Source organism: Mytilus californianus, unplaced genomic scaffold, assembly GCF_021869535.1.
Source record: "Mytilus californianus isolate M0D057914Y unplaced genomic scaffold, xbMytCali1.0.p SCAF_14, whole genome shotgun sequence".
NCBI lineage: Eukaryota > Metazoa > Mollusca > Bivalvia > Mytilida > Mytilidae > Mytilus > Mytilus californianus.
This window is the reverse complement of record NW_026262626.1, coordinates 33,557,536-33,583,188: the sequence shown is the minus strand read 5'-3', so window position 1 is coordinate 33,583,188 and position 25,653 is coordinate 33,557,536. Positions and strand designations below refer to the sequence as shown.

At 33.6% G+C, this 25,653-nt stretch overlaps 1 protein-coding gene and 1 long non-coding RNA gene across 2 annotated transcripts in view; both read right to left on the bottom strand.

Annotated features, from left to right (window-relative positions):
* Window positions 1-25,653, bottom strand: part of LOC127724653 (E3 UFM1-protein ligase 1-like) — a 244,588-nt gene that overhangs the window by 178,492 nt on the left and 40,443 nt on the right. The window contains exons 2-3 of the mRNA XM_052231683.1: window positions 17,076-17,221; window positions 496-622 (exon numbers count right to left, since the gene is read on the bottom strand). Coding sequence (XP_052087643.1) covers window positions 496-622; window positions 17,076-17,221 — 273 coding nt within the window. The remainder of the gene's footprint in view (window positions 1-495; window positions 623-17,075; window positions 17,222-25,653) is intronic.
* Window positions 7,043-13,535, bottom strand: LOC127724804 (uncharacterized). Its single transcript, XR_007992712.1, has 2 exons — window positions 13,263-13,535; window positions 7,043-8,224 (listed from the first exon to the last, which is right to left on the bottom strand). It is a non-coding gene; the product is annotated as an uncharacterized LOC127724804 (long non-coding RNA).

Genomic DNA, 25,653 nt, shown 5'->3' with positions numbered 1-25,653 from the left:
GACATGCATACATTTGTCAGTCTCCAGGTGTCCTGATTGACCCATGATCCTGTTTGCTTACATAACAATCACATGGATCTTCCTCTCATTATCAATGACTACATTTAAACCAAGGCTGCAATCTAATATAAAGTACTTGATTATAAGCATCCATAAATAAAATAAAATTGACTGACAAGACCGAGGTCAATGTCAGATAAATTCTGTCATACAGACATGTACACCATACACCTTACAATGGTTCAATGTATACCAAAGACAATGGACATATGCCAGACGGGAACCTTAAACCATAAAGATTATCTAGTTCTTCTAACTTCTGAAGCTTTATACACTGAGCTATTGCTGTTGCTTACAGATTAGCATCCCTATGTCGCACGTGCTGCAACATTTGCCACATGCAAGACAAACATTACATTCAGTTTGACTAATGTAATGGAGTCAACTAATGTAATGGAGTCAACTAATGTAATGGAGTCATATACATATACGTACATATCAATTAACTGTCCAAGCACTAAACTTCTGTTCTTTTCATGTTTTATTATCTCTGATGCTTTTGTTTCTATATGACTAAAATCAACATTTAACAGCTGCTGTAATTCCACCAGGTTAATCCTACCTAAAAAGAAATTGAAAAAGATGCAAATTTATCAAATAGATGCACATAAAAATCGATATACCTCATCTTAGAGGTATAAAAAAATTTCCTCACCTTTTAAATCCCAAAGGTGGAGGTATGTCATTAAAAATGTTATTACACATTCAAACATAATATCTAATATGGGGTTCTTCTTTTATGGCAACATTTATTGTTTACATATTTGTTGAATGAGTTTACATGGGTCAGGACTAGATTATACTGATATGGTTAAATCAAATATGATAAAAGAACAGAGTTCCAATGTCCCTTGTGTTGCACATATTTTATCTATCCAGGCCCGCCAGGGGCAATAACTAAAAAAAAAAATTTTTTTGTTGTTCTTCAAAAAAAATTATAAATAAAAAGCGTGTGCGGGGGACAAAAAAGGTTTTTTTTTTGTATACTAAATATTTAAAACAGACCTTCAAGGGCATTACTTATAGTATACTATAAGTTTTATAAAAAATTGTACCCGTGAGAGAGATAACCAGGCCATTTTCAATAAATTTAATATTTCCAAGGGGCATAACTCTTTTAAAAAAAGTCCGAGATATTGCTGATATTAACCTTTAGTATAAGTTTTATAAATATCTTGCAAGAGATGTACCTGTGAGAGTGCTAACAAGACTGGACGGAAGGACACACGGACAGATGCACCGTATTTCCATGTCCCCCGCAACGTGTTATGCGGTGGACAATTACATAACGGGGATAACATAACAGGTCTAAGTTAACCCTGTATCTGCTTCTCTCCTGTCTAGGTAATGACTCCTCACTATTTTTTTAACTACTCCGACGGAGCAACTTCTTGCAGAATTAACATGTTCATACATGAGCCAGATGAATCAAAACTGGAAACTTTATCTGAATGGATCATAGCTGTTTGTGCATGCATTCAGAAGCTCATTCAATATCTACGATGTACATTAATTAATGAGCTCATGGGTTTGTGACCCTTTCCAGAAGGCAGAGGTTGTAGACTCTTTATCTTTCCTACTAGACAAATATGTTGTTGTTCCAGCAGACAAAGCCTCATACAATATACTGTTTTTATTTGCAACAAGAGTGCACACGCTGAACTGTCTCACCTGCTTTACTTATCATGACTAAACTGATGTTGAAAGTCTGTAATATACATGTACAGGTTTTACAAGTAAAAAATAAACATAACATTATCAATGAAGCAAAACAAGACACTCCAAAGAGCCTGTGTTCCTAACCTGCATCTTCAACAATAGCAACATTTTGGTAAAAATCCTCATTTAAGGGCAATTACTCCATAAATGGTTAACTGACAGTTTAGTCCTGTTGACAAATATGAAAATTATGTCCTGATTATCATTTTTGCTTTTTAAAGTTTCTATCTGTCTTTTATTTTCTAGTTTTCAATATAATAGGCAAAAATATGACAAAAAAATATCATTTAAGGGCAAATTTAAACTATCTTATAAGGAAATGACTGATAATTTGGGCCATGCTGACTTATTTGTAGATCCTGTCTTGCTGATCAATTTAGCTACCCAATATTTAGATTTCTATCTATTATAGTTTTCAAGATAGGCAAAAATTTAAAAAAAATAAAGTAGAAATAGTCACTTAAGGGCAATACCTGCTAAAAAGAGTCAACAACCATTTCAGCATTTATCAACTTATTTGTAGATCTGTCTTGCTGATCATATTTAATGTTTCTATCTGTCTATTGTAGTTTTATGTATAATAGGCAAAAAGACATAAAATTGGTAAAATTGTCATTTAAGGGTCATAACTCCCAGAAGTCAAATGACCATTTTGAACATTTTGACGTATTTGTGGATCTTGTCTTGCTGATCACTTTTGCTATTCAAAGTTTCTATAAATCTATTCTAATTTTCAAGATAGAGGACAAAACAAAAAAAATCAATAACAACAGGTGAATTTCTATTGATTTTTTGGACAGAAAACATAGAACACATGTGTTGACAAAAAAAGATCTTTTCACATAATGTTTGTTAGAACATTTTACATATCCGACTTGAATATTTAGTTTGTCAACACCTGCTCTAAGCTTCCAAGACTTTAATCTGGTCAAATTCCACACAATTTTGTCAATTTTCGCAAAAATCTCTGTTTTTGGCCTATGTGGGATGTAAAAATCAACACTTTAAAAATAAAACTTGGACAAAAATAGTTCTATTTAACTTACTCACATGTCTTTTCATCAACTTAAAACATGTTTTATCTTGAAACATTGAACTTCATAATAGGGGGCCAATTATGGCCCTTTCAGAACTTATTCCTTTACTAAAATCTGACAATAAAAGTCCTATAACTCTTGAGCGACAAACTGGAAAATTTAAAATAAATGGGGAATGTGTCCATGGGACACAGATTGTGCCCCTGCTTGCATATAACGTTATAAAGGAACAAAACTCAAGAACTGTAAAAGAGACGCTTCCCAAAGTTGTACTTGATCTGAGTTTTGTGGTAATAAGCATTGTGTATACGTTTCATAACATTTAGTTGAGGCAAACTTAAGTAAGAGAACGGAAACAAAAAATTCCGCAATTTTTCCATTTGTAAAGGGGCATAACTCTAAAACAGTAAAAGTGACACCACCAAAATTCGAACTTGATCTGTGTTTTGTTGTATTAAGCATTGTGTATAAGCTTCATAACATTTGGTTGAGAAAAAACTAAAATTAGAGAACGGAAACGAAAAATTCAGCAATTCTTCCATTTGTAAAGGGGCATAACTCTAGAGCGGTAAAAGTGACGCCACCAAAATTTAAACTTGACCTGTGTTTTGTGGTAATAAGCATAGTGTATAAGTTTCATAACATTTGGTTGAAGCAAACTAAAGTTAAAGAACGGAAACCAATTTTGGGACGTGCGGACAGACGTCCGTACGTACGGACAAACGTACGTACAAGGGTAAAACTTAATGCCCCCTCAGCTACGGCAGGGGCATTAAAAAAAGTGAGCTTCTTTTTATTAATCCCCACAATAACGTAAAGTTTGGAGGAAATAAATCCTGGAATACTTGGATTAGTGCGAGATGTGTAAAAAAATGTCTTAAATAAGGGTCAAAGTTCTGTAACTCTTGAATGACAGAGCCAAAATTTTTTTTAAAAATTGAAGGGGAGCTTTCCTCTGTCAATTTTAATGTTGTGTGAAAGTTTATTTGATAACTGGTTAAAGCGAATATGAGTTATCATACAAATGGTTGACAGATGGACAGAGGGACGGACATTGGTATACTGTTACCATAATACATCCCATCTTAGGCGAGCACTGTAGAATTTTTTTCAAGCAGTCCCTGAACTATAATCAAAGCGCGAAAGCGCTGTAAAGGCAGTTAATTACAGGTTGTGTGTATTTTTAGTCCAGTTATATCATTATCTTGCATAGTACATTGTACTTATCAGAGGTGGCTTTCAGTATTTAAGATTTAGAGTTCTCTAATGATATTGAACAAGTTTTATGAATGTCATATTCTGAGCACTATATGAAGGCGATTGTTCTCACTTGTTTATGAACTAGTGCATTATGTCCAGTTTGTACCTTTTTTATCTATGTTTATAGTCAAATACTGTTTAAAATAGTTTGGCATTTTTTTTTAAGTAATAAGTAAATGTTATCAACTGTATTTTATTCAACTTTGCAAATGTGGTTTGTTACTGGTAAGTACAATGTATGGATGATAGTTGTTTCATTGGCAATCATAACACATCTCCTTATTTATATAATGATCTATATTCAACGACCTCAGGTACAAAAAAAATGTATGTAACTAAACTATGATGGGAAACCTTTGACTTCTTTCTTTAATATAAACTTTTGATTTGGTACCATAGAACTATGTAGAATAAATGTACATTGCAACATGTCAACTCTTTCAATGACAATACTTTTTTTAGAAACTATAACTCCAAGCAAAATTATATTTCCAAGTATAAAGTAATTTATGAATGAAACAAGAGTGCACACGCTGAAATGTCTCGCCTTCTTTACTAATCATTGATATTATGTTGATAGTCCTAAATATAAAGCTTTATTACAACTGTCACATAAACTTAACATTAACCAAGTAAACTAAACATTGACCAATGAACCAAGAAAATGAGGTCAAGGTCAGATGAACCATGCTAGGCAGGCATGTACAGCTAACAATTCTTCCATACAACAAATATAGTTGACCTATTGCTTATAGTTTAAGAAAAACAGACCAAAACACAAAAACTTAAAACTGAGCAATGAACCTTGAAAATGAGGTCAAGGTAAAAAAAAACCTGCGTGACTGACATATAGATCATAAAATATTTCCATACACCAAATATAGTTGAACTATTGCATATAGTATTAGAAAAAAAGACAAAACTCAAAAACTTAACTTTGACCACTGAACCGTGTAAATGAGGTCAAGGTCAGATGACACCTGCCAGCTAGACATGTACATCTTACAATCATTCCATACACCAAATATAGTAGACCTATTGCATACAGTATAAGAAAAACAGACCAAAACACAAAAACTTAACTATAACCACTTAACCATGAAAATGAGGTCAAGATCAGATGACACCTGCCAGTTGGACATGTACACCTTACAGTCCTTCCATACACCGAATATACTAGACCTATTGCTTATAGTATCTGAGATATGGACTTGACCACCAAAACTTAACCTTGTTCACTGATCCATGAAATGAGGTCGAGGTCAAGTGAAAACTGTCTGACGGGCATGAGGACCTTGCAAGGTATGCACATACCAAATATAGTTATCCTATTACTTATAATAAGAGAGAATTCAACATTACAAAAAATCTTAACTTTTTTTTCAAGTAGTCACTGAACCATGAAAATGAGGTCAAGGACATTGGACATGTGACTGACGGAAACTTCGTAACATGAGGCATCCATATACAAAGTATGAAGCATCCAGACCTTCCACCTTCTAAAATATAAAGCTTTTAAGAAGTTAGCTAACGCCGCCGCCGGATCACTATCCCTATGTCAAGCTTTCTGCAACAAAAGTCCCAGGCTCGACAAAAAGGAGTTCTTAATTAAGTAATAAACTGATTCGCTGAGCGCAGCTGGATACACCCACAGAGGACCAACCCTGAACAGTTGGGGCAAAAATGGACACAATATTCAAGCTTGATACAGGTCTGAATTTGGATTGTAATTAAATATTTGACATATTATAGTTTCTGAATAAATGTAGTCAAAGAACTTGAAATCGGTTATATGAATTGAATTTATATTCAATTAAAGATTTCTTGCTGTTGTGCAATACACTGTGCTGTTGCGCAATACTTAATAAATCTGTTGCCAGACTATAAACAAATAAAGTTCAATTTCTTCTCAATGTCAAATTTGAAATTTATGAAAATCAATAGGGAGATTACATCAATAGCTATAAATAATTCACCAAAGTTTCATGCGAACTGCTTAAAGCATTTTTGAGTTGTTGTCCAAAAACTGGAAAATCCCCCCCTTTTTAATGAATAAAACTCAGAAATGTAAAATCTAAAATTTATAAAATTCTAAAGGGAGCTTACGGATTGATAATTTAGTCTTAGATGCAAGATTTTTTTATCAGTTGTTTGTGGCTTTGAACTAGCTGTCAGTAAATGTGAGTACTCTCAGATCTGTACTTAGTGTCTTTTTGTTGTTTGGATGTACAACTACCCGGCCACGTCCACTTGTATTTGTATTTATCCATCTGATGAGTTCAGCCTCTTTCAACTGATTTTTGTAGTTCGCTCTTATATTGTACTGTTACACCACTGTCCCAGGTTAGGGGGTGGGTTGGGATCCTGAGAACATGTTTAACCCCGCCACATTCTGTATGTACATGTATGTGCCTGTCCCAAGTCAGGAGCCTGTAATTCAGTGGTTGTCGTTTGTTTATGTGTTGCATATTTGTTATTCGTTCATTTTTTGTACATAAATTAGGCCGTTAGTTTTCTTGTTTGAATTGTTTTACATTGTCATTTTGGGGCCTTTTATAGCTCACTGTGCGGTATGTGCTTTGCTCATTGTTGAAGGCCGTACTGTGACCTATAGCTGTTAATTTCTGTGTCATTTGGTCTCTTGTGGAGAGTTGTCTCATTGGCAATCATACCACATCTTCTTTTTTATATTTACATCAACAGATATAAACAATTCACCAAAGTCAAGGTGAGACAACAAAACTTAGTTGTAAGATCTCTGAAATTTTTTACACGGTACAAGTTTTTCTAATTGTTGGAGATTGTATGGTGACAGTAACACCTGTAACTGCTTAACCCATTTCTTATGCACTTTGGTTCGATAAACTCACTGAATATCATACCACATCTCCTTATTTTTATATGCATTACAATTTACATGTGCATGTAATTGTAAATAATATTTATATATATATATCAGAACAAACTTCATTGCGTCACTTTTATTTATGCATCCTTTGGCACAATACAAGTTCTAAAATTACACAACATAAAACAACTAAATGTTATTTCAGATGAAAGTTTTGTTTCAGTTCCATTCATAGGATTTATTAGAATTTTGTATGTTTTGCCAATTCCAATAATTAGCTCTATGTGCACGTGTTAATTGGAGACTTTTCTATCCCGTATAAGAGTTTTGGAACTAATTCTGTTTCTTTTTTTGAAAAAAGTGAGCAAACAAATCTTGCACATTTAAACCTTTGTCTGCCATCACACTGTCACCTGGATCACATAATTGAACTATTCTGCATCTTTCAACTATTTCACAGTCACTGGTACAACCAACATATGCATTAGAGACATAGTTGACTAAACCACCAGGTGTCGAACATACAAGTATTTTCAGTGTTTCTGTTTTTATATGATGAAAAGGTTGCCTGAGCTCTAGGAGCTTTAGGTTTTATCACGGGATATTCTGTGCTGTCAATAATAATCCAAGTTGTAGGAAACTTTAATTTGAAGTTGGATGGCGAAAAATACCTGACTAAACCACTAAATGGCCAAGTGTTAGCCTCACGCCACTGTTTAGACATAAAAACAATCCATGTTTACACAATATTCTTAACACTAGTTTCAATCTAGAATCTAGACAGTTCAAAGTTGGTTGTATAATGCATCAATTTCATCAAAGTCATAAAAAAACTGATTTTCAAATGACACCCTATCAATTTGAAAATATATGTATCTCAAACAATGTGCTGTTGGACCAAGTGTGGTCAAAACAAATAAAAATTTAGTATACAACTCTAAACCGGTATAAAAATGCATGGCTGTGTCACGTGTCTTCATTTCAAAATTCTCTGCTGAAAATATAGGCATTGATGGTGTTTGCGTAATTCCATCTGTGAAGCTCAACATTAGCTCGGCAGTTGGTGGTGGACAGTCATTAATCCTGTCTGCAGTATGAATTACTTCTTCAGGAAAACCAACTTTACAATCAAAACTTTCCTCTAGATTTCTACTACAATATTCATCAAGTTTAGTTCTTTTGTTTTCACAGGAAACTGCCCTGATTTTTCTTTTTGCGGACGATTCAGTCTCTTGCTTGGTCCAGGAAAATAGGCTGGGATTGGCAGTAGACTTAAGTCTCTGTATGGTGGGTTTGTGCCCTGAAAAAGGTTATAAAACATTAGTTTTTTGATAATTAAATGAACTTCCATTAGCAATGCATACTTTGTACGGAAGCAAGTTAACTCGTACCATTGTAAACTCGTACCAACGTAAACTCGTACCACTGGGAAGTCGTACCAATCAGAACTCGTACCACTGCAAACTCGTACCATTAAAAATATATTCAAAAATACGAAAGTTTTATGATTTTTTTTTTGGTAAACTAAATAAAAAAAGTTGAATTACTTGAATTTTATACTAGATTTTAATGAAAACTTAGACAAAAATACGAATGTTTTATGATTATTTTTTTTTTAAGCTTTATACAAAAAATTAAAATATCTTTGAAATTTATACCAGATTTTAATGAAAACTTAGACAAAAATACGAATGTAATTTCTTAATTACCATGCTAATAAATATATTAAATTCCTTTGATTGTGTGATTATTGGTTGATTATTAACTAATCAACTTGGTTTTTTTTATCTTTAACTAATCAACTTATATAATCATATAAGCATGGTCATATTCTGCTGAAATGTGCTGAATATTGTATAAAAATAAATTTCATACTTTCTAACTGTTGGTCATAAACAATTTTAAACCTTTAAAACACAATCAATAAATTCTTTCATTAAATAAAATTCCTTTTAGAAACAATAGAATAAAATGCTCCGCAGGGCGCAGCTTGATACGACCGCAGAGGTTGAACCCTGAACAGTTGGGGCAAGTATGGACACAACATTCAAGCTTGATACAGCTCTGAATTTGGATTGTGATTAAATATTTGACACAGCATATGTTTCTGACACAGAATGAATGTGGTCTAAGAACTTAAAAATTTTAAATTGGACATTCACCTATTATGGTCCAATATCCAAAATCTAATTACATGGTTAGATTCAGCATATCAAAGAACCCCAAGAATTCAATTTTTGATGAAATCAAACAAAGTTTAATTTTGGACCCTTTTGACTTCAATGTGGACAAAGTTGATAACGGGGTCCAAAAATCAAATATCTAAATACATGGTTAGATTCAGCATATCAAAGAACCCCATATATTCAATTTTTGATGAAATCAAACAAAGTTTAATTTTGGACCCCGATTTGGACCAACTTGAAAACTGGGCCCATAATCAAAAATCTAAATACATGTTTAGATTCAGCATATCAAAGAACCCTAAAAATTCAATTTTTGTTAAAATCAAACTAAGTTTAATTTTGGACCCTTTGGACCTTAATGTAGACCAATTTGAAAACGGAACCAAAAATTAAGAATCTAAATACACGGCTAGATACGTCATATCAAAGAACCCCAATAATTCAATTTTTGACGAAATCAAACAAAGTTAAATTTTGGACCCTTTGGACCTCAATGTGGACCAATTTAAAAACGGGGCCCAAAATCAAAAAACTTAATACACGGTTAGATTCAGCATATTAAAGAACCCCAAGAATTCAAGAATAAAACCCCATTGAAATTGATCAAGAAATAAGCAATTTATAGTTAGTATCTTCTTTTGCACAATACTGTGCAATTGAATATTTCTTGCTATTGCGCAATACTGTACAATTGACAATTTCTTGCTATTGCACAATATTGTGCTATTGGATATTTCTTGCTATTGCGCAATACTGTGCAATTGAAGATTTCTTGCTATTGCGCAATACTGTGCAATTGAAGATTTCTTGCTATTGTGCAATACTGTGCAATTGAAAATTTCTTGCTATTGCACAAGTTATAGATATTTCATATCTTTTGAATAGTTTTGTGGTGTTTCGTAAATCATACCATAGCTTTTGTTGAAACCCCCGGCAATAACCTCACGAGACGAAGTCGAGTGAGGTTGCCGAGGGGTTTCAACAAAAAACTATGGTATAATTTACGAAACACCACAAAACTAACCAAAATATATGAAATATCTGTTTTAACCTATTGCATATGTTATTGTTTAAAAATGTGTATTTCGTATATTTTTGTTTATTAACTTTAAAAATAATTTTGATAAGAATCGGTCAAATTACCCTTTTAGGACCTTACACATTAAGCTCCGCCTACTTTCTAAAATACGCACGGACTTCTGAAACAGCGGGAAAATCAGTTGGACAGGATTTTTCGACAGCGATGGATGCATACCTACATTGGTGACGGGTAACGTTACCGACTAAAAACTGTTGAAGGAATTATATGTTCTCAGCGCCATATGGACGCAAGATATAGTTTGAAAGATTTCTGGAACCCAGATTTAAAGTTGAACTGCAAAGGGTTAGTTTTTTTTTATTTTATCAAAATATTTTAAATGTTTTTAAGTTTTTGATATTAATTTATAATTCTGTGGAAATTTAATTCACAAGAATTTTTCTGAGAGTTTGGGTGAATCATTCCATGTTTTAATTTGTACCAGAAGCCCTTGTTATACATTTAATTTAATTTAATTAAAAGGATTTCAAAATGATCACGATTAAAGATCATTAAAAATCACATGTAGACTATAGATAATTTAAACAAAAAGTTCACCTTTATTTAGAGTAACCAGACGCTTTCTATTCTTTACGGCCCAACATTATAGTTATTACTTAAGCAAATCGTTAAATTAAGATGTATATAAAATCGGATATGGATCCAGGATTTTGAAAAGGAGAGGAGGGGGTATAGCCATCCAACATTTGGAGTAATAATACGAATTATCTATGCATTTACCATATATAAAGCTTCTTTAAAGGGGCATGGCTTCTCCCTCCCTCCCCCTTAAAAAAGCCACCACGGCAAATTTGAACCTTTACATGTAGCTATACAGTTGAGCCGAAGGGACTACAATCCAAGTATACATCTCAATAACCGAAAATCGAATTATATTTTCAAGTATAATATATTTATATATACTTTTTTTTTTAAATTTGTTCTTGAATCGAATTTTCATTCATTTAAAAATATAGGACAACGGAGTTGGTGTATGTGGGTTCGATTCCCACCCTAGGCATTCATTTATATCGGCTGGTGCAAAGCGGGCAGTTTAGCTTAGTGGCCCCACACTGACTCTGTTGTTCCTATTTCAAAAAATTCAGGCGGCCTCGGATAGGCCTTGCTATCTTTCTTTTTTTCTTTTCGAATACCAAATACAACAAAACCATGGTATAATTGTGAAAATTATACCATTGATAGCTATGGTATAATTTTCGGTTATTGAGATTTATACTCTTGTTGCATTCCCATAGGTTACATAGTACAGCTATAGGTTAATACTTATTATATAATAACTTACACATCCTGTTTGGTGTGTATCTCCTACCATATCATTATTATTTGCTTTTAAATATAAATCAGAAATAACCAAATTAAAATGGAAAATTTTAAAAGAAAAAAAAAAGGAAAAAAAGAAAAAAAAAAATCCCCCCCCCCAAATTTTTTGAACCCCCTTATGATTCATCACCCCCACACTCAATCCCAGCCTTCCCTTTGTGGTATGGTACCTTGCAGTACAATTTCAGAGACATCCATACACTTGAACACGAAGTTATTGTCTGGAAACTAGAAAAATGCTTATTTTTGGCCCCTTTTTGGCCCCCAATTCCTAAACATTTCGGGCAATCACCCCCAAACTCAATTCCAGCTTTCCCTTTGTGATATGGAACCTTGTAGTACAATTTCAGAAATATCCAAACACTTACACACAAGTTATTGTCATGAAACTAGAAAAATGCTTGTTTTTTGCCCCTTTTTTGGCCCCTAATTCCTAAAATTTTGAGGCAATTACCCCCAAAATCAATCTGAGCAATCCCTTTGTGATATGGAACCTTGTGGTACAATGTCAGAGAGATCCATTCACTTACACACAAGTTACTTTCGGAAGTTACAAAAATGCTTATTTTTGGCCCCTTTTTGGCCCCTAATTCCTTAACTGTTGGTACCATAACCCCCAAAATCAATCCCAACCTTCCTTTCGTGGTATAGAACCTTATGGTAAAATTTCATGGAGATCCATTCACTTAAACTAAAGTTAGAGTGCGAAAACCAATGTGTCTTCGGACGACGCCGGACGACGCCGACGCCAACGTCATACCAATATACGACCAAAAAATTTTTAATTTTTGCGGTCGTATAAAAATACCCAAATCTATTCAATGTTACTGATTTGGAATGATTAAAAATTAAATCAAATAGTTGTCAGTAAAAGTTTAAAAAAGAGTCTATTCAAGGGAGACAACAAAGCCAATCTGCCACGGTTTTCTCTATCCAATTAGACAAGGAAAATTAGCTACAAATTGGTTATTGTAATTTCAATTTATATACATTTTTTCAGACTTAAGAGTTATTGAGTGAAATTAAAGTATATATTCATCATTAAACACCATTTGAATGCATTTAAATAAGTTGGTACGAGTTTATAATGGTATGAATTTACCGTGGTACGAGTTAGCAGTGGTACGAGTTTGCATTGGAACGAGTTTTTGTTTAGTGGTGCAAGTTGACATTGGTACGAGTTTACAATGGTACGAGATAACTATAATTCCTTTGTGATCGTAACCTGGCAAAATATTAACTAGATTTATTCATTACAATCTGGATAAAACTATGTTAGCCTGATTCAATGTACATCAAAATGTATGTTATGTAAATCCAAAGGACAAACAATGAGAGACGTATGCAACAAACATACATTGTTTGTACCTAAATAACTATAATATAGATGAGAGCATGTCATTGTTTTGTTCCTGTTAACATTGTCATTGATATTTTTCAAGAAAGTCTATGAGGCATAGCTTATGCATTCTTGTCATTAATACATAAGCATAATTACTGCTAAAATAATTCTCAGTATGATATACCTCTTGTAAGAAATCATTATAATTGTAGCAAGCACCAAAAAATCTCAAACAGATCACATTGAATCGTAATCCAAAAAATTATGACGTCTTGAATTAACCATCCCCTTTTATTCTAAAACAATAATTGCGGTTGTAAACAGACTTTGGTTTATTCGCATGGCGATTACATATATAACTATATATTTTAAAAAGAAAATAGAGTTTTACCATGAATAGTTTCCTGCACGTAGTCTTTTTCAGTAAAATGTGCCTTGCAAACAACAGCTGATTGAGATGGACTCCACGATTACATCGTGTTCTCGACCAATCTGCGTATGGGCCATGGCGTTGATCCAACTTTTCCTTCTTTTTAAGTCATTTGGAAATGCATGTCCTCCTCTTAAATGACATCCAGGTACACAACAACAAGTACTTGGCATCGTTAATTAAAAATGCAACTGTAATAGTTGCACAGTGCAGAAACCGGAAGTTGAAGTACAGGATAGGCTACCACGGCGCCACCTATTCAGGAACGATAATTTGCTACTTTATATAACTGCGAAATAACAATAACGTTAGACGGGTTCGCGTGCATAAACAGAATTGCGCTTTAAATTGTATAATATAATTCATGTTCAGTCGACCTTTAATTATTATATCAACGACTGAAATGATTTATAAACATCTAGATTGCAGATAACACTCGAAATTAACCCGACCTCTTTCCACACGGAATTCAAATAATTCTAGTTTGTCAATCGGTTGACTGCTTATAATGTAAAATACAAATATATCAAAAGTTTTTAAAACTAACAAAACACAATGATCGTTTCTCTATTTCCCAATGTAAATGAAATGAGACAAAAAACATTTTATACCACAATAAGAAGAGGAGAGAATCAACATTTTCCGGATCTACTTGGAGCTAAATGACCCCCCACGTAGATAAGTTGGATATCGCGGAAAGAAATATTAACACGGCAACTAGAAAGGCATTAAAGCACTGCCTTTAAAAATGAGGTCAAGGAAAATGGACATATGACAGACGAAAACTTTTGTGACATAAAGCATCTACATATTATCAGTTTTTTTTCAACTGATTGGGCGAAGCTTACCTTTTAATTCGCATAAGGACAGTCTATTTGAAGATGTTTGTGATAAAAATGGTTGCCGTTATAATCATTATTACTGACTTCTTATCACCTACGAGTTTCATCAAACAGCAATACAAAAGAAGTAATTGCATGATTGCAGGAGCAAACTTCTTAAATCATCTATTTATTTATTTATCTGTGTGCCAAAAAGTGAAGAAAATGGTTTTGCCCCCTTCTACTTTTGAAGGGGCATGCAATTGCCTCCTTGTCCCCGGTTCCTAACGCGTGCTGTTTTACAGGAAAATCAAGAAATGTGGTACACTATTAACTTTGGGAATACAGATATAGTGTTTACATATTTTAACAGGGTCAATGACCATAACTGGACACTCTTTTGATGAGTTTATTCCATAACACCTTTCTATAAACAGGCTGATCTATGATTAGCGAACTGATTAAGCCCCACCCAGTCACTTGAAATAAATCATGTAATACAAGATATGAAGCATCAATAAAGGTCTCCTCTTCTACCTTCTGAGATATAAAGCTTTATACAAATACAAATAAAATGCTCCGCTGGGCGCAGCTTGATACGACCACAGAGGTCGAACCCTGAACAGTTGGGGCAAGTATGGACACAACATTCAAGCTTGATACAGCACTGAATTTGGATTGTGATTAAATATTTGACACAGCATAGGTTTCTGACATAGAATGAATGTGGTCTAAGAACTTAAAAATTTTTAATTTACCTATTCAAACCATATCATTATTATTTGCTTTTATATATAAATCAGAAATAACCCATTTATAAAATGGAAAATTTTAAAGAAAAAAAAAATCCCTCCCCTAAATTTTTTGAACCCCCTTATGATTCATCACCCCCAAACTCAATCCCAGCCTTTCCTTTGTGGTATGGTACCTTGCAGTACAATTTCAGAGAGATCCATACACTTGAACACAAGTTATTGTCTGGAAACTAGAAAAATGCTTGTTTTTTGGACCCTTTTTGGCCCCAAATTCCTAAACATTTAGGGCAATTACCCCCAAACTCAAACCCAGCTTTCCTCTTGTGATATGGAACCTTGTGGTACAATTTCATAAAGATCCATATACTTACACACAAGTTATTGTCCTGAAACTAGAAAAATGCTTGTTTTTTGCCCCTTTTTGGCCCCTAATTCCTAAAATTTTGAAGCAATTATCCCCAAAATCAATCCCAGCCTTCCCTTTGTGGTATGGTACCTTGTAGTACAATTTCAGAGAGATCCAAAAACTAACACACAAGTTATGTCTGGAAGTTACAAAAATGCTTATTTTTGGCCCCTTTTTGGCCCCTAATTCCTTAACTGTTCGTACCATAACCCCCAAAATCAATCCCAACCTTCCTTTTGTGGTATTGAACCTTATGGTAAAATTTCATGGAGATCCATTCACTTAAACTAAAGTTAGAGTGCGAAAACCAATGTGTCTTCGGACGACGACGACGACGACAACGACGACGACGACGCCAACGTCATACCAATATACGACCAAAAATTTTTTAATTTTTGCAGTCATATAAAAAAAGTAGTTTACGCCGCCACTCAATAGTAATCCCTATGTCTTGCATTCTGTGTCATCAAAGAGGACAATGAAAATCTCCAATCTTTATACTGGATATCTAAACTTCTCAAAAATCGTTATAAAGAACTTTATATAAACCTGGTACATCAAGATGTTTGACTTAATATCTTTCTAAAGTTCTTACCATCATTCTTTCCAGAGTAAAAGATGGCCTGCAGAAATATTGTAATGAGGTATATTCAACTAATATCTGATGCATTTATGACTGTAGTTTCAGATACTTATGATTCAATCAGCAACCTTGTCATATATTTCATGTCCATGTAATTGAGATGTGCTTATATTAATACAACTAATGGTACATACCAAATATTATTGAATAACCATCAGTGGTTCCTCTCAAACTGACCTAATCACAAACTTTAACATGTAAACTATGCAATAGTTTTTAAAATCAATAGACCATGACTGAGGGGGCAGGGCCAATTAATCTCCATAAATATGATATGTGCTAGTGCTGATACAACTACAAAATGGTTCCCTTCAAACTGACCTAATCAGAAACTTTAATATCTAAACTAAGCAAAAGTTTCTAAGTCACTAGACAATGCATGAGGTGTTGGCCATTGGGGGCCAATAATCTCCATGAAATGATATTTGCCAATGCTACTTCCACTGCATACCAAATATCATTGACTTGTCATTAGCGGTTCCCTTTGAACTGAACCTTATCACAAGCTTTAACAAATTGTTAACTGTCGATGCTGCTGAACACAGTACCCATAAGTCTCCCCTTCACGACTTTGTCAAGGCAAGACAAAAATTATCACTCAACCGGCAATAGCTCTTTAATTCCAGCCAGATGGACTTTTTGTAGATCTTGTCCATGTGATCATTTCTGCCTTTTACATTTTCTCTTTATATATTATAGTTTTCAATATAACAGCCAAATTGCAAAACGACTGACACAAGTGATGAGAATACCTCACCTGGCCTAAAAAAGGCCTCGGCAGCAATGACAAAACTGAAGTAACAAAAGTCAGAAAAGACATGGTAAGAAACATCTCTACTAATTTTGGTTTTATTCTGTACAGCAGTTCTCAAGAAGAAGAGAAAAATGTGAAAAGTTAATGGACTGATGCCTGATGTTGGACAGACAATGGACACCAAGTGTTGGCAAAAGCTCACTTGGCCACAATGCAAATTTTAGCTAACTAAGGAAATAAGTGACTATAAGACATAAAGGTATACTAGAACTTCTAAGAAGTGTTAAAACTATAACCATTCTCACTACTGCTTTAATTGCATGCATGACAAATTAAGAAAATTCAGAAAATGCTAATGAATCTTGTTCACATAAGTCATTGGCATAAAAACTTACCCCCATTTACAAGTAACTCATCTGTTATTTCTTTATACAGCTCCTGATGAGTTAAATATTCTTTACCATCTAATGTGTAGATAACATCTATCAACTTCAAATTCACAAGTTTTGAGACCAGTTCAATTACATTCCTTTCTGAAAGTCTAAATAAAAAATTTTATTTATCAATACACATTTGCTATACATATAACAGTACTAAAACATTCTGTAGTTTTTACAGAGGATGACCTTGAGGTCATTCCTATGTATTGCTATCGCCTAAATTTCCATTATGCAAATTAGTTTTGGGATTTCAACCGATCTATAAAAATTATAGATCCGCGGTCATTACAAGGGAAAAAAGTGCATTTTTATACCTGCGATTCCGTTCTCCTTTCGTACGATGTTTCATAAAAAAATGGAATCATTTCAGTTGTTGATTTAGTACTGAAAATTTGACTGAATTATCTCCTTATTAAATACGGTTTTATATGTTTAATAGGTGTTTAAGAAAGAGGTCAGGTGCTCATGTTCATTCATAAAATTATCGTTCATTCATGAATTTATCGTAAAATCAAAATCACTACACAGGTCACACAGGTTGTATACGTAGTGTCAAAAGATTACCTGTATAGTATCTAAAAATAGACAAACTTAACTGACTCCCCTTACTGTAGTGTGTGATAACATTTTGTGAGGGAATTCGATGTTTGCTATACCACTGTTCATTTCAACGCACTTTATGACGATACCACTTTATCAATATGAATGAAATTTTTTGCAGTGTTTTAAGAAATAATTTTACTTTAAAATCGCGTATCATTTGTGAACTATTAAATGTTTTACAAGGACGAATTTTCTGTATAAAGTCAATAATTGTGTGAACTTTTGAAGCCCAAACTTTTTATAGCCTTAAATACGCTAATGAAAAATCCGAAAACTATACCCATACAGAACGACATGTTTTTGAAATTGTAGCAAAACTTTTGGTTGACAAATTTTAATTCGTTATTGCATAAATATTAACTTGAAATATCTGTCATTTTCTCCCTACCCAGTTTACCTCTATTACTCATTATGATGTGGACTTGACATTGTTATTGGATCTTATGCAATTTGATTGGATTAAGTTATTATTAGATTACCTTCAAACTGTTCATGCTTTTTCGTACGAGTATATTGATTAAATCAGAGCGTGCATGAATGTGTGCAGAAAATTAAATGACCTGCAAACTGGACACTGGACCAGTCCATATTACGTTTTATCAATGAATAGATTTTTTTTTATTTCCCAAATTACAGGGCCCATTAAGGGCATAAAATCAGATACAATTGATTTACATAATTGGTAACAACAACAATAATAGCGGCATATAAATAGATATTTAGTATATAAGCATTGGTCAGAATCAGATGAACAAAACTTAAGGTATGAAAGGTAACAATTGCCACTTTTTATCTTTTCACATAATTTTCCACATACACATTAGATAAATTATTTTTGATAGCCTATTGCGGAGAAAAAAGAGAAAGTTTACTGTATTAACGTTCTATTCCATTAAATATGCCATTTTTCGAAGATAAATGCAGAAAAACATTTATGAACGGCTACGCCAGGTAAAATTGTTGTTTATCCTAAAAAAAATACAATTTTCAGTTTCATTAGAATATTATAATAATAATAAATCCCAAATTTATGTAGTCATTAGATAAAGTCCTTATATGTCCGATCTGCCTATTTTTGGACATCAAAAGACAATACGATCGTTTTAAGGTCAATTTCGTCTACCTCACACAATCTTGTTAGGCACTATAATGAAATGGACCTGAAATTTATTTCACATGTTTCCTGAAAATTGATAAATATCAAAGCAACATAGAGCTGTTTGTTCTAGTTCGTATAATGACAATTTAATGTCATGTTTGTTTGTGATGACCCCCCTTTTCGGGATTGCATCAGAATTATAGTTATCTCGTATCGCATGAGGATGACACATGTCAACTGAGCAATTATGTTTGGGACTTAGTTTTAAGAAATGATGTCAAAGTAACATTATGAAAATATTTTTAGTAAGCTGAAATATATATTTATTTTTTACATGTTTATGTCTTGTAAGATATTTTATTTCTGTCCCGTTTTTCAACATTTGCGTCTGGAAAGTTGAAATGTTTTAACTGAATGGTTAATTTAAATTAATTATGAAAATGGTTAAAATTAAATCAATAAAGGAAATTATTGCCCAGTTACAAACACTACCAGGGGATAATCCATAATGATTTTTTTTCAGTTATATGTTTCAGCACATGTATAATTAACCCCAACTTTAGCCTGGTAAACTTGTTGTCTCCTTGTAAAATATAAAACATATTTTAAATGATTTCCTGCTAAAGTCTTATATTGATATAAAGTTAAAACCGTCTTGCTTCTCACTAGTCAACACTCCTGTCCTGTCAGGTTTAATTCTTATATATATGGATGAAAAATAAAAGTCCACAAAACATTAACATGGCAGCAATTGCTTTTACAGCCTTTAAGACTTTGATTTTTTTTTACAGAAGAGTGTCCACCATGCACTTGCATTACACTATAATAATAGTAGAATAGTATGATATACAAATAGATGAAAATTATATATACATGCAACCGTAATATTAATATAATATATAACAACAAACCAGTGTATTCTCTGGAACTATTATTATATTAGTATAATAGTCTAAGGTATACTGATTTGTATCACTACAATATAATAGTTATTACGGTGAGATTGAATTTCCTGTCATTTATTCATCATCCAAGCACGAACTTGTATAAGAAAAAAAAATCTCTGTAAATTAACCTCAGTTTTAGGTATAGCGATGTGATCTGTTTCTGTGACATGTGCTTTTGACCATCCACAAGAACCTGCGGTCATCCGATGTTCAGTACTTCAGTACTTTGATTTATAATATCAAATCTGAATAAAAGTAAATGTCTCAATACCTTAATAATTTTCTCTACAGCAGCAGAAAGGCAACAACAAACTAAAGAGCCTGTGTCTCTCACTTGGATCTATGAACATTTTCAACAAGGGCCGCTCTCCAACATTAGACACTAGAATATAATTCATGACATAAGATCTGTTTTTGATTGATCTTGTATTGCTGATCATTCTTACTTGTTTTCAGTTTCTCTCTATCTACTACAGTTTTTGCCAAAAATTGGTAACAAGAGTGCACACGCTTAAATGTCTCGCCTGCTTTACTGACGATTGATTGTATGTTGATAGTCCTAAATATAAAGTTTTACTACAATAACACATTTACTTAACATGATTTGAGAAATTAAGATCAAGGTAAGATAAACCAAACCAGAAATACATGCACACCTTACAATCATTCCATACACCAAATATAGTTGACCTATGGCTTATAGTTTCTAAGAAACAAACTAAACCATGAAAACTTCACCATTGACCAATGAACCATGAAATTGAGGTGAAGGTCAAATGAAATCTGCCAGACAAACATGTACACCTTCCAATCATTCCATGCATCACATATAGTTAATCTATTGCTTATAGTACTTCAATAAACTGTTAACACAGAGATATGTCTCGCCTATTTGTTATTTTGATAATGCAAATGTCGAAATTAAAATAGCAATACTTTAACATGTAAGTTATGCAAATATTCAAAGTCAATGAACCATGACTGAGTCTGAAGGTACAGGGCTAAACAATCTCCATGGAAATGAGATGTGCCAATGCTAATACAACTGCAAACCAAATGCCATTGACTTTTCATAAGTCGTTCCCTTTAAACAAACCTAAACACAAACATTAACTTGTAAACTATGTAAAAGTTTCAAAGTCAATGAACCATAATTAGGGGGGTGGGGTTATATAATCTCCATGGAAATGAAACTTGCAAATGCCAATACCGAATATCATTGACTTAACATTAGTGGTTCATCTTAAACTGACCTAATCACAATCTAAAACATGTTAATTAAGCAAAATTTTCAAAGTCAATAGACCATGACTGAGGGGTAAGGACCAAATATTCTCCATGGAAATGAGATGTGCTAATGGTTATACAACTGCATACCAATTATCATTGACCTTCCACTAAAGGTTCCCCTTAAACTGACCTAATCACAAACTAATACATGAAAACGAGGCAAAAGTTTCAAAGTCAATAGACCATGAATGAGGGGGCAGGGCCAAATAATCTCCGTGGAAATGAGATATGCCAATGCTTATACAACTGCATACCAAATATCATTGACCTACCACTAGTGGTTCCCCATAAACTGACCTAATCACAAACTAATACATGTAAACTAAGCAAAGTTTCAAAGTCAATAGACCTCGACTGAGGGGGCAGGGCCAAATAATCTCCATGGTAATGAGATGTGCCAATGCTAATACAACTGCATACCAAATATCATTGACCTACCACTAGTGGTTGACCATGAACTATACCTAATCACAAACTAATACATTGTTGACGCCGCTGCCGTCGTCACAGTTGAAGATTTCTTCTTGAAACTTTTCAAATATTCAAAATTTGAAACATTTTGAAAAAAAAATATGAATCCTCTAAAAAAATTGGAAACCACCCCCCCCCCCCCCCCCCCAACTTTTTGAAACCCCCCTTGGAGAAATAACCCCAAAACTTGATCCCAGCCTTTCCTTTGTAGTAAGGAACCTTGTAGTACAATTTCAGAGAGATCCATACACTTAAACACAAGTTATTGTCTGGAAACTAGAAAAATGCTTGCTTTTGGCCCTTTTTTGGCCCATAATTCCTACATATTTGGGCAATTAACCCAAAACTCAATCCTAGCCTTCCCTTTGTGATATGGAATCTTGTGGTACAATGACAGAGAGATCCATACACTTACACACAAGTTATTGTCTGGAAACGAGAAAAATGCTTGTTTTTGGCCCTTAATTCCTAAACTCTTGGCCCCATAACCCCTAAAATGAATCCCAACCTTCTACTTGTGGTATTAAACATTGTCGTACAATTTCAGAGCAATCGAAATACTTATACACAAGTTATTATCCTGAAACTAGAAAAATGCTTGTTTTGGGCCCCTTTTTGGCCCCCAATTCCTAAACGGTTTTAACCATCATCCCCAAAATCAATCCCAACCTTCCTTTTGTGGTATTGAACCTTTTTAAAAAAAAATTCATAGAGATCCATTCACTTAAACTAAAGTTGTTGTCCGAAAACCAATGTGTCTTCGGACGACGACGCAGACGACGACATCATACCATTATACGATCTCAAAATTTTTTTTTGCGGTCGTATAAAAATTGGTAAGGGGTTCCGTTGAACCCTGTGTCTCACCTACGATTGCTGCTGTCAGTGTAAAAGTGTAATGCTGACTTAAAAAGTGAGTTATCATTTATTATTTGAAACATACAGAATTTAAAAAAAAAATCAATTTTTTTCTTTATATGCTATTTCATGGTCTTGGAGATTAGCTTCTGTCCAAGTTTCATAACAATCGGATTATCCATGAAGGTTTACAAATTTATCATGTTAAAAAATTTTAATCCCAGACTGTCTGTAAATGTTAACTGTAAAAAAAACTAAGTCCATCTATTAGAACTAGAGGCTCTCAAGAGCCTGTGTCGCTCACCTGTATCTACTGTGGTTTTGGAAATCATGTAAAATAAGGTTAATATCATAATAGTTAGTATTAGATACCCTAATAATGATTGAGGCCAAGTTTGGTTTAATTTGGCCCAGTAGTTAAATTAAAAGCATGTCATCCCATTGTAGTCTTACAACAGTTACTGAAGACCCCTTATCATTATCTAAATTAGTTTTCAAGTTGTGACCATTTGAAATTGTTTTTTTACAATTTTTCCCATAGACTTCTATAGTAATTAACCCCTATGTTCTATTTTTACCCATGGCCACCATGTTGGATGGATGACAGGGTCATCGGATACATTTTTTCAATCAAGATACCCTATTGAAAATTGTGGCCAAGTTTAATTCTATTTGGCCCAGTAGATTTAGTGGAGAAGATTTTTGTAAAAGCTGCGCCATGAGGGCACTATACGCCCGTCACTTTTTTAAAGAATAAAGTTCAATAACTTCTCAATGTCATTTCTGAAATTTATGAAAAACTAAAGGGAGGTTATCTTAATAGATATAAATCAGTCACCAAAGTTTCATGAAAACTGCTCAAAGCACTCTAAAGATATTGTCCGAAAACTGGAAAATCACCCCCTTTTTATGAATAAAATCCCATAACTCAGAAACGTTTAATCTAAAATTTATAAAAATCAAAAGGGAGCTTATGTCAATAGATATAAACAATTCACCAAACTTTCATGAAAACTGCTGAAAGCCTTTTTGAGTTATTGTACGAAAACAGGAAAATCCCCCCTTTTTTAATGAATAAAACCCTATAACTCCGAAGCATCAAATCTAAAATTTATAAAATTCAAAAGGGAGCTCATGTCAATAGATATAAACAATTCACCACAATTTCTTGCAAGTTGGTGAAAGCATTCTTGAGTTATTATCCGAAAACTGGAAAATCCCCCTTTTTTTAATGAATAAAACCCCATTACTCGGAAACCTAAAATCTAAAATTTATAAAAAATGAAAGGGAGCTCATGTCAATAAATATAAACAATTCACCAAAATTTTATGCAAATTGGTTAAAGCGTTTTTGAGTAAATGTCTGACATGTTGACGACAGACAGACAGACAGACAGACAGACAGACTGACGGACGGACGGATGGACAGACATATGGACAGATGGACAACAGTATACCATAAACAGGCGTATAAAAATGCTTGTTTTTTTTACCCTTTTTGGCCCCCAATTCCTAAATGTTTAGGGCAATAACCCCCAAATCCAGCTTTCCCTTTGTGATATGGAACCTTGTAGTACAATTTCATAAAGATCCATACACTTACACACAAGTTATTGTCCTGAAACTAGAAAATGCTTGTTTTTTTTGCCCCTTTTTGCCCCCTAATTCATAAAATTTTGAGGCATTTACCCCCAAAATCAATCCCATCCTTCCCTTTGTGGTATGGTACCTTGCAGTACAATTTCAGAGAGATCCATTCACTTGAACACAAGTTATTGTCTGGAAACTAGAAAAATGCTTATTTTTGGCCCCTTTTTGGGCCCGTTATTCCTAAACGTTTTTGGTAATTACCCCCAAATTCAATTCCAGCTTTCCCTTTGTGATATGGAACCTTGTAGTACAATTTCAGAAAGATCCATTCACTAACACACAAGTTATTGTCATGAAACTAGAAAAATGCTTGTTTTTTGCCCCTTTTTTGGCCCCTAATTCCTAAAATTTGGAGGCAATTACCCCCAAAATCAATCCCAGCATTCCCTTTCGGATATGGAACCTTGTGGTACAATGTCAGAGAGATCCATACACTAACACTCAAGTTATGTCTGGAAGTTACAAAAATGCTTATTTTTGGCCCCTTTTTGGCCCCTAATTCCTCAACTGTTGGTACCATAACCCCCAAAATCAATCCCAACCTTCCTTTTGTAGTATTGAACCTTATGGTAAAATTTCATAGAGATCTATTCACTTAAACTTAAGTTAGAGTGCGAAAACCAATGTGTCTTCGAACGACGATGACGATGACGACAACGATGCCGCTTTTGTACAATACACTATGCTGTTGCAACTTGCCCCCTCCTAAAAATTAAAAAAATTACCCCCCCCACCCTTTTTTTTTGATTTTGTGCAATACACTTTGCTGTTACATATTGACCCCCCTCCAAAATAAAAAAAAATTTAAAAAATTTTTACCCCCCTCCCCCTCATATTTGTTGCAAAAAAAATAAAACATCAAGAAATTTTCTTTTTAATTTCTGAAATCTGAAATGAGAAAAAATTGTCCACTCCCACAATTTCTTTTTACCCCCCCCCCCACCCCCCTTCCCCCTTTTTTCACCTCCCCCAACCGTTTTTAAACAACCCCCCCCTCCCAAACAAAAACAAACAAAAAATTTACCCCCCCTTTTTAAAAAAAAAAAAAATTTATCCCCCCCTTTTTTTGCAAAAAAAAAATATATGAAGAAATTTTCTTTTTAATTTCTAAAATCTGAAATGAGAAAAAATTGTCCCCCTCCCACAATTTGTCCTCCCCCTCTTTTTTTCACCTACTCCAACCTTTTTCCAAACAAAAAATTCTTTCCCTCAAGATATGGTCATAATCTCAATTCAAATTTCCATTGGAGTTTGCAACCATAATTACCCATTTAAATACATCATAAAAGTCTTGAAATAGAAAATGACATACATAACCATGGCTAAAATCAATATTCCTTAATCATCATAAATTTAATAGTAACTTCTTAAAGTAAATTGACAGCTAATCACCTCAAGACAATACAACATTCCTTTATACATAATTTAAAACATTGTTTGTGTTTGGATTACCTCCCTAACACTGCTTTTAAATTGTCTTAATTGTACATTAACCAGGAAACCCTTGTTTTTCCCCCTTTTTTGTCCCTAATTCCTAAACGGTTTGAGCCATAACCCCCAAAGCCAATCCTAACCATCCCTTTGTGGTATAGAAACTTGTGTATAATTTCAGAGA